Source organism: Micropterus dolomieu, linkage group LG05 (assembly GCF_021292245.1).
Source record: "Micropterus dolomieu isolate WLL.071019.BEF.003 ecotype Adirondacks linkage group LG05, ASM2129224v1, whole genome shotgun sequence".
NCBI classification, from domain to species: domain Eukaryota; kingdom Metazoa; phylum Chordata; class Actinopteri; order Centrarchiformes; family Centrarchidae; genus Micropterus; species Micropterus dolomieu.
Window position 1 is genome coordinate 5,556,833 of NC_060154.1, and position 10,121 is coordinate 5,566,953.

Genomic DNA, 10,121 nt, shown 5'->3' on the forward strand with positions numbered 1-10,121 from the left:
TAGCAAACAGAACAATAAGTGAACTTCTCCACTGCACTCAAATGTGGAGCTAACATTCAAAGGTATGCAAATGTTTACCTAAACACAATGTACAGCTAATAGGCACTGAAGGTGGATAGTTCCACTACACACAAAGTACAACAGACAGGCTATGCAGTCAATACCAGCGGCACACAAGTCAACAGGCGGTGACAAGCTGCCTGGAGCAACAGCTGGACTCTCCTTATGAGCCGGAGGTAATTAACGTGGTGATGAGCCATTGGTTGAGTGGAAAACAGAGGAACCAATGGGCGGTACAGATGTCAGCACCCCAGAAACCAGGAAGTAGGCGGGTCTTCATTCCCCAGGGACACAGCCTACTTGGTAGAGGTGAGACAGGGAAAAGAGGAAACACAAGGGTGACAGCGACAGCCGTGACAACAGTCATAGATATTTCGTTATCTGCATATACACTCACCGGCAACTTTATTAGGTACACCCGTTTAATAGCTTTTTAACACAAGTAGCTAATCAGCCAGTCACAAGGCAGCAACGTAATGCATTTAGACATGTAGACGTGGTAAGGACAACTTGCTGAAGTTCAAACCGAGCATCAGAATGTGGAAGAAAAGGGATTTTAGTGACTTTGAACGTGGCATGGTTGTTGGTGCAAGACGGGTCTGAGTATTTCAGAAACTACTGATCTACTGGGATTTTCACTGATTTTGTCAGCATCACTTTTTGAAAGCATTTGTTAAAAATGTTCTGAAAAATAGTTTGCAGTAAGAAATGTTAACTAACAAATGAAAATGCTTTGAGAAGGGTTTATTTGAGCAATAGGTAAACATTCAATGCAATTTAAATATAGTTTCCCTTCATATAAAAAAAAGACATTTCCAACATAAATTGGAGCAGAAAATGTCTCCAGAATGTAGGAAATTATGAGTTTAAGGTTCAAGATCTTCTGGTGGAAGACCCCCAGACCCCCCGCTCATATATTTCAGCATCAAATATTTCAGCATCAAATATTTCTTCAAAATAGTGCGACAAATCTTCTCGTCTTGTTCTCGTGCATTGTCAAGTCTTGTATCATCACGCTCCTAATCTGAGCCCTATTATATGAGTATTATTATATGTATTATTACATTATGTCCCCACCACTTTTCAACACAAAGTGACGCCCTTGGCAAGGTGTAGCTAATAAAGTGTCAGTGTGTGTATGTTGACAGATAACAAGTAATAAGTAAGTAAATAAATATGAAGAAATTAAAAATATGTTTCCATATACTGTAGGTGTCCATTTTTCCACCAGAAAGCACTGACAAGTTTATTTTTCAACTGTAAAATGTAAAATGTCCCACTCAGTATGTGTCATGCACACAATTCTTTAAAACCCTCATTTAAGGGATTCTTAATTTAGTTTGTTTATGTCATAAATGTATGGTTTATTTATTATCCATATAAATACTTCAGACTATGTAACTTTTGTTAAAGAGTAAGTAACAATTGGTTAGCACTAGATGCTAAAGTGTAATGTAACAGCAGTATCCTCCCAACGTTGTCTAACATTAGCAGCCATTTAATCTACTTCTACGTCTTTGAAATAGCCTCTATGTTTTTAAAAAAATTAAGTATCACACACACACAGACACATCATTTCATAAAGGTCTCGCTCTGTCACAGGTGCCTGCTGTCCGTCAGGTGTCAGGCTCTACAAGATGGCAGGTAACTCTCTGCGGGTGTACTGGCGCAGCGGTGGCAGCAGCCACAGCTACATCACAGAGATGGTGGGCACCAGCAACAACTACACCTGCACTGCGGTTCCTGGGGAGAACAGCTGTGATTTTAGCTACATCCAGTGTGGGGACGTTTTTAATGTAATGGTAGCTCCGCTCACACCAGAGGGCAGCAAAGTCCTGTTCTGCCCCCAGAGACTGTATTCAGGTATGACAGTATTGTAAAATTTGTTAATAACAGTTAACTTTCTATGCTGTCTTAAAGTGTCAACAGATTTGTCGTGATATTTTACAAGACACACTGACAGTAATTTACACAATGTAGTTTCACCACTATTTTAGTCATTGTATATAGGCCTACCTCCTACTATAAAGGAATTGTATTAACTTTACTTAAGATTAGAACATAGCAAAACAGCAGAAAAGACTATTCAAACATTTTAGATCATCAGGAACTACAAGATGAAACATGATGACTATGGATGACAACATTTTGGCTGAATCTGACTTTCTATTGTTTCTGCTCTCAGTCACTTGCTCAGGGAACAACATTGGCACAGGTGAGTATGTTAGCGTTCTGAAATTTTAAGGCTATTATAAGTTAAAATCATTTAAATCAAATCAATAATAAAATCAATCCCTGGTACTTTCTGATAAAAAGTTTAAAATGTATAATTTTTCTAACATCACTCTAACTTGTTATATCCAGTGATTTACAGAGGGAGGCGAAGTGTGGACTAGCACATAGTAAGTAAATATTATATATGACCTGTAGTGAAAGCATGATGTAGTGACAAATGATAGTCATCAGTGGTTGATTAAAAGGAGAGAAAAAGTTTTGTGACGTCAGTGAGACTACTCTTTTCTGAGTATGTGGTTTTATATTTTATACTTTTTTCCTGAGACAGTACTTTGTAAGTAATATTTGAGACAAGTAAGATCTTTAGTAAATATTGAGTTGGGCTCATTTGTTTTCATAATGAAACCAGTTATGACTCTGGGATAGAGGGGAGTCTTGTTTATAACAGCATCCTGTAGCTATATATTGATTTATCACTGCACAGGTCATAATGAAACTTTGCTTGCATTTTAATATGATTCGTTCTGCATAAAAATATCAGCAATGACGTGAAGTTTGCTGTTGTGAGTTATCAAATTTTAGTAAATGACCTACATTAAATATAAAATTCCTGCAAACTGAATGTGACTAAATCTTTGATGTTTTGCCTTCACAGCCTCTTCCCCATGGATACAACAAACTCCTCCATCTTCTTCATCCTCCTCTTCCTCCTGCATCACCCCTGCCCCACTGAAATGAAGCCATGTGCTGATTCTAAAGAGAAGAACAACTATAACCAGAAATAAACCTGCAGTTTGCCCATGATACATAGCAAATAACATGATGAATAATGAGAAATGAATATTTGAGATGTTGTTCATTGTCATAAATCTGGCGTCCTCAATAATCATGATCAAGCTCTTAAAGGTAAAAAAACAAAACAAAGGCAAGTGAACAACAAGGGTAGATTTTGTGTGTGCTGCTTAAACTATGTATCATGAGACAAAATCATGGTATGAATTTGGTAAATGTAAAAAAAGTTTATTATCATAAAACTTTTACCAGAACTAAATGTATACTGTAACGAAAAATATGTGAGTCTAATTTGAACGAATGTTATCCTTGCTGTTTGGTTACAAAAAATCTCATCAAATGACTCATCTAATTGACAAAACAATAACAATTAGCAAAATAGTAACAGTGCCCCAACAGACATTTTAAACAATTTATTAAATATCTCTTGTTTTAAGAATTATTAATTGGAGAATTAACCTAATTAAAACAAATTTTGTAGCTCTGGCCCTAAGTAGGAAGCCTCCTGATGATAAGTGGCAGACTTGTGCGTCTCATCATGTGTCACCCTGTAGCATACAATGTCTACAGTGTGCTATTGCTTGTTCTCAGGATGTGATTAACTGTTATATGTGTCAATGTGGTTGTGTAAACCTGATGTATATTTCCGTTAATAAAGAATTCCCAGCATCATATTTGTGTTTTGTGTTTTGTTTTGGACATTAACATGTGCTTTACATTGCCTCAACTTTCGGTTCCTGAGGGACAGACAGCTTTACTTGTTGTTAGCAGTTACTTCACCCACTGGTACTGCTAACGGTAGCTAGTTAGCCATGCAGCTAGCTGTCCTGTTAGCTGACTCTGCACCAGACTGCAATCTTTGTGCTCTGGGGGTGTAGGTGTTTAGACCTCTAAAGATAGTTGGCCTGTAGCAGCTATGGCCGGTGGGAGCACCCAGTTCAGGCAGAGTCAGCTGATAACAGCAGCCACCTTACCACACAGTACTGTTATTGTAGGTTAGCAACAAGTAAAGCTGTCAGTCCATCAGGAAACTTAATACATCACAGAGCTGAGTCAGAGCAGCAAGGTGGACATCAGAGGAAAAACCAGAAAATATTTCACTTTCCCTCATCAACAGCATATGACATGATGTTGATCATGTGACAGTGTGTGACAATAAAAAGACCCATTGAAGACCCTCTATCTATGGGCTGAAGTGAGTAAATCTCCCTGAAATAAACGATTTCCCTTTTTTGCCCTCTAGTAACGTTTGTAACAACAATGCATGTGAAAACATAGGCTACTTTTAATTTTATTTAAAATTAATTATTTTATAAAAAGCCATATTAAATATGAAATGTAAGGGTAATCTTTATAGCTTAGGGTCATTACTTTATATAGGAGGCCAAGAAACTGCCTGTTAAATATGTGCATGTATAAAATCAGCATCACACTATTGTCCTTAAGCAAAACAAAAAAGTGCCACAGTGTCACCTGTTATGCTAAATGGCAGTGGCTTTGTTATCCCACATTTTCACTAGTTTACAAAACTTTTGTTTAAAATTCATATTTACTTGTATGAATTGCCATTAAACAATTTAATGGCATTTTAAGATATTTCAAGGCAAGATGGACTCGATGATGGCAGTTTAGAAGTGCACCATAATTGTCTTTGGCAGATTGATCTTTGTCAGCTGCCATGGGAAGTAGCCAATCAAGGATTTCAATAGCATGAATTGAAAATTTCCCAATGTCCAACAACTCGGAATTTAAACAATCCCTGAAGAGATGGATATTGTAGATGGCTGTGCTGATGTCAACCATCAACTTTAAGTAATGAACAAATAGGATAATAAATAAATAAAATGAACATTTTTATATAAATACTATTTAAAAATAAATATATAGTAATCTTGTGGATAAACTGTACTCAAGACACTTCCCATGGTTAATTAGTGTTCCTCGAATGATAGAAAAGAACTTTTCAAACTTGGCAGACATGACAAATCTGGCTTCAGTGATAACATCTATATATCAATATTTTGATCATTTGAATTTTGTTTGTAAATCAAAACGCACCTCCCAGTAGTGCAAAATCAGTGAGCTTTCTAATTCTGATTTGGTGGTCAGATTGTTGCTTCCTGTATCACCAGAGCTCATGTGCATGACAGTACTGTAGCACTATAACTATACTATATAACTTATATAGTATGGTTACATTTACATAGTATATGTTATGGTTATGGGGTGGCACGGTGGTGCAGTGTTTCACACTGTTGCCTCACACAGCAAGAAGGTTGTGGGTTCAAACCCCGGTTGCCCCAGCCTTTCTGTGTGGAGTTTGTATGTTCTCCCTGTGTCTGCGTGGGTTGTCTCCAGGTGCTCCCACTGTCCAAAGACATGTGGACTAGGTTAATTGGTGACCCTAAATTGTCCTTAAGTGTGAGTGGTTGTTTGTCTAGGTGTGGCCCTGCCTTTTGCCTTCCGGTTATCTTGATATGACAGTAAGTCACTAACACTGGCACCAGGAAAACTAACAGTAGGTAGAGGAGCTAGTAATGCCTTTCTATCCCGCAGGACAGTGGTCAACCACCAGAGTGACTTTGGATATTAACTTAAATTTAATGAGATAATTCCACTTCTCACACTGAAAATATGGCTGAATGTTTCAGTGCATTTTTCCTTTAAAACACACCCAGTCACCGGCTTCACAGGGCACCCACCCAGGAATATGTGCCTTTTCACAACACGTTTCTTTTGGCTTAAGTCCTTCAAACACAAAAGGATTGGTTCTCGTATTATCCCCACTGCACAGTAAACAGTATAGATTATCAATTATGACACTCTGGTGGCTCTCAGTGGGGAATAGTTGCTATTCATAACTAAAACATGGAACATGACTCAGGCTAAGAGGTGGAATTTCTTTGAGATTCGCAGATCTTGGAGATCTCTCCACCCAAACAGTGCTCCATTTTTTCATATCTGTTTAAACCTGCTTTTGGCAAGTGACTGTCTCCTGAGGGATCATAGAAAGTATCTGATTTGATCTCTTACCATCATGGTGATCTGTGAATGGTGTTTTATCGCAGAATAAAGAGTAATCCGATCAGTAGTCTCTAATATTCTAGTTTTCTGTGAATGTGGTGTGAAAATGTTAACATATTTATTGTGAATATCAAGTCAAAGAACTGCATTTTTGTATTTTTTATATTCCAAACATTTTCATCTCAACTTAGGCAATGCTTAGATGTTAAAGGGGATCAGTGATAATTAGCTGGCACTTCCCATTCCATTTAATTAATTTAGCCACATGGTCTCAGGAGAAAATTTTGGCCACCCCACCTTTGTCCTTCTGTAATCGAAGGAGAGCTCACAATTTCTGTGAAGGCTGAACAGTCTGACCAAGATCAGCATCTAAATATACAGCGACAGACAATCATGAGATAAATGTCTTAAAATACTTTCATTTTGTTAGTGTCCAAAGAAAATAGCATGGATTCAAAAACGGTGTTTGTTTATCAGTGTTGTAGTACAAACCACTTTTTGATGGTCTTAGTCTCGTCTCGGATTCGACCGCATTTGTACTCAGCCTTGTCTCTGCCTCGGACATTGAGGACTCTGGATTTTATTTCTAGACCATAACTTTGGGAATATCAATGAATTGCTTTTCTGAATTATTTGTAAAACTTATTGCTTCAAATACAACCAATAACCCTGATTAAAATGTGTTGTTACCTTTAACGACTGTCACCTCTCCTGGCAATGGCGATGCTTACGTTGATTTCAGCTCTTAGTGTTTGCATGTGTGTGTTTTTAATGGGAATGTGGATCTTTCAGATCAATTTGAGAAGTACCTATGATCTCGTTCCACATTTTATTGTATGTCATGTAATGTGGGGAACTGGTCTTGGTCTTGACTCGGTCTCGCCCCCTTTCGGTCTTGGTCTTGACTTGGTCTGCGTTAGGTTTTGGTTTGACTACAACACTAATCAGCATCTGCATGCAGATGTAAAACTACACTGGTCAACCTTTCCAGAGGACTAAATTTGTTTACAGCTTTAATAAAAACTATTGATATGTGTAATTTATTCTGCTAACTAACAAACAAGACTGACAACAGGGCAAACGTATTACTCCATTAATCGAATAGAGACAGAAAATGTATCACTAGTCGTTTATTAAGAAAAATACCAAATGTTCCAGGTTTTTTCATCTTTTCAAATGTAAATACATTATATTCATCCATCCATCCATCGTCAACCGCTTATCCTGCCTACAGGGTCGCGGGGACATTATATTCATATTGTTGTAAATTAAATGTCTTTTGGTTTTGAGCTGCTAGTTGGTCACTGTTTCTAAGAAATGCAGATGAACAGTCCTTGTTTTTTATAAACCTTTATTTATTCAGGGAGCTTCACTGAGAGCAACCTCTCATTTACAGGAAGGCCCTGATCACATTGTTATCATTCACACCTGGAGGCTGCCCAGCACAAAGGCAGGCTGCCCCCAAGAGATGTACACTTGGGGGCAGTCTTGAAAATAGTTTAAAATGACTGAACATCATTGTGTGGTTAGGCCCTGCTTCACACTGAAATATAGTCATTTTATACTACGGTTATATGTATTATTCAAAGTCAACCTAACCCACTTTTAACGAAGTAATCTGGTAGTCCTTTGGTGTGCAGATCAGTGTTGACTGGGTACCTTCATCTACACTACTTTGTGGTTCTCTGAATTTATTATTTGTAAAACGGATTGAGCATCTGGCATACTCTATTTGTATTCTAATAATGCTTCAGATGAGTTAGCAACAAAAAAACAACCTAACCCTATTGTCTTAATATTGTTTTTAGGAACATATGCCGACAGCGCTGACTTAAATGACATGAGAAATTTGTGGGAAATTGCATCATAATGTGTTCAATACCGGTGACCTGTAACAGTGTCTATTTCAGGACAATATCACAGCCATATTAAAATACAATGAAATATCGAGGTGTTCACATCACTTGTCCTTATTCACCGCAATTCAAAAATGCTCTATTGTTTAAGCGGGGCAGCTTAAGTTTCCTGGCAGGTTGATGGCTCGTATCCACTTTCATGTTCTTCTTCCTGCACTTCCATTAATCTAATACATGGTGAGGAACTAGGAGGTGATAGCCCTTTATTCTCCTCTGATAAAAGATCCTTTTCAGCCCAACATTTAGCCTACATAAAGCAATTTAGGGTTAGTCTATCTAGGAGGAACTTAACTTTATTTTTCATCAAAATCTATTACCTAACAGTTTATGAAAGACCCGAATTATTAGCAGTTCCAATGATCATGTGGTTTGAGTCCCAAGTTTGCATTCTTGACATTCTGTTTCAGTGGTACTTGTCTTCTTTGCTCAGGTCATTCATATCAGGTCATTAGTTGACAGGGGCCAATATAGGGTGATAGGGCACTGACCACAAAATCATTATTTATAACCATCATTGAATTTCTTTACATTAAGTTATTAAATTATAGAAAATTTCAACACCGTTTGTCCTGTCTCTAAATATCATAGTCCAACCCTCACCCTTGTCCTCTCTGCATCTCCTGTCAGATCCATAGAGGTCAGATGCTCTAGCTCTGGCTCAGAGCCAAACATCTAGACAGCAGTAGCTATTATGCAGCAACAGGAGAAGTGGCTGGCCACGTGAGGAGCAGGCGAGTGAGTGTGCAGAGATCTACCTTGGCCTCCCCCTCCCTCTCACTGGTAAGCAAAGTAGGCCTATTGCATCTTCCTAAACTGTTAAATGTGTAAGGTTTTAAAAAAAAGTGTGACAAAGAACAGGGAAGGACAGGCCCGGTTTTATCTTGAGATACATTTTTTTGTAGGTCAAAAAGAAACTGCATAAATGAGATGCTTACATAGTTAATTTATGATTAATACAATCAAATAAAATCACGCTCTGTAGAATATCAAATTGCATTACTTTTGCTTATTCTTTTGCATCGTGTCGTATCGCGTTGAATAAATAAAATCACATCCAATCGTAGTAGCTTGTATCTTTAATGTATTGGATTGTTTGCAATGCATCCAGATGCATATTGCAACGGCCTCAGTGATAGAGATGCATATCCCTAATTCTTACAGGAATTAAAAAACTGTTAACTGAAACATTCACAGCGTGCCTTCTGATTTTTGCAGTAGCCTAACTCGGATGGGGGGAAGGATGGAAAGAGAGACATAGAGGGACAAAAGGAAAACAAATGGATGACATGTATTGTCTGAACAGTTTTATACAACACTCTTGTCTGGGTCCAGTGATGAGCGATAGCGACTAAACTGTGGTCTGAATACTAAAATTATGACTTTGCTGCAATAAGATCAATGTTAACAGGCACTTGACGTGATCGGTTTGAACTGAATCACTCAGTTTAAAGGGGATCACCTCATATTCTTATCCCTTGAGTCCTTTATTGTTGTCACCATTACATATATTGTTAACAGTTTGGTGATAGAATTGGAATCTGGACTGAAATGTCACATGTTTTTCCATTTTCTTTCTAAGGGTCTAAACGGTTGTTGTGTTAATGCTCTGTCTCAAATTATTGTCTGACCTGTAAATGTCAGAATATTCAACACCAAAAATTCTTAACACTAGCTTAGTTGTTGAAATCCTAAACTAAACAAAATTTTAAAAACAGTATAACAGATATGAATTGAAAGTTTTAACAACAGGTGTTTAACTGCAGTCCTGAAAATGTTATCCACTGCCCATTGACCCACAGAGAGAATTGGACCTCAAACCGTGGCAATCTTACTTCTCCATTTCCACAATCTTCTGTGCTCATTATAAATGCAAAATATCAGAGAGTAATGCATAAACTTTGGTTGAATGTGAAAGTTCATTGGAAATAAATAAATGAGTAAATGAAAATTAAATGAAAAAACAAAAACAAATTCAGGATTGACTTACGCAACTGTAACGCAAACACCATTAGCTGATGAAAGTTGAAAGCTCCAAAAAAAAGCTGTTGAGGATATAGTGTGACACAGGTTCAGTTGTGAAGAAGATTTGGAGAC

The 10,121-nt window shown here is 37.6% G+C and overlaps 1 protein-coding gene across 1 annotated transcript in view; it reads left to right on the forward strand.

Annotated features, from left to right (window-relative positions):
• LOC123971255 (fibronectin type III domain-containing protein 7-like) overlaps window positions 1-3,759 on the forward strand; it is a 14,988-nt gene extending 11,229 nt beyond the window's left edge. Inside the window, exons 12-15 of the mRNA XM_046049970.1 lie at window positions 1,663-1,923; window positions 2,246-2,275; window positions 2,425-2,462; window positions 2,951-3,759. Coding sequence (XP_045905926.1) covers window positions 1,663-1,923; window positions 2,246-2,275; window positions 2,425-2,456 — 323 coding nt within the window. The 3' untranslated portion in view covers window positions 2,457-2,462; window positions 2,951-3,759. The remainder of the gene's footprint in view (window positions 1-1,662; window positions 1,924-2,245; window positions 2,276-2,424; window positions 2,463-2,950) is intronic.
• The last annotated feature ends 6,362 nt before the right edge of the window (window positions 3,760-10,121 follow it).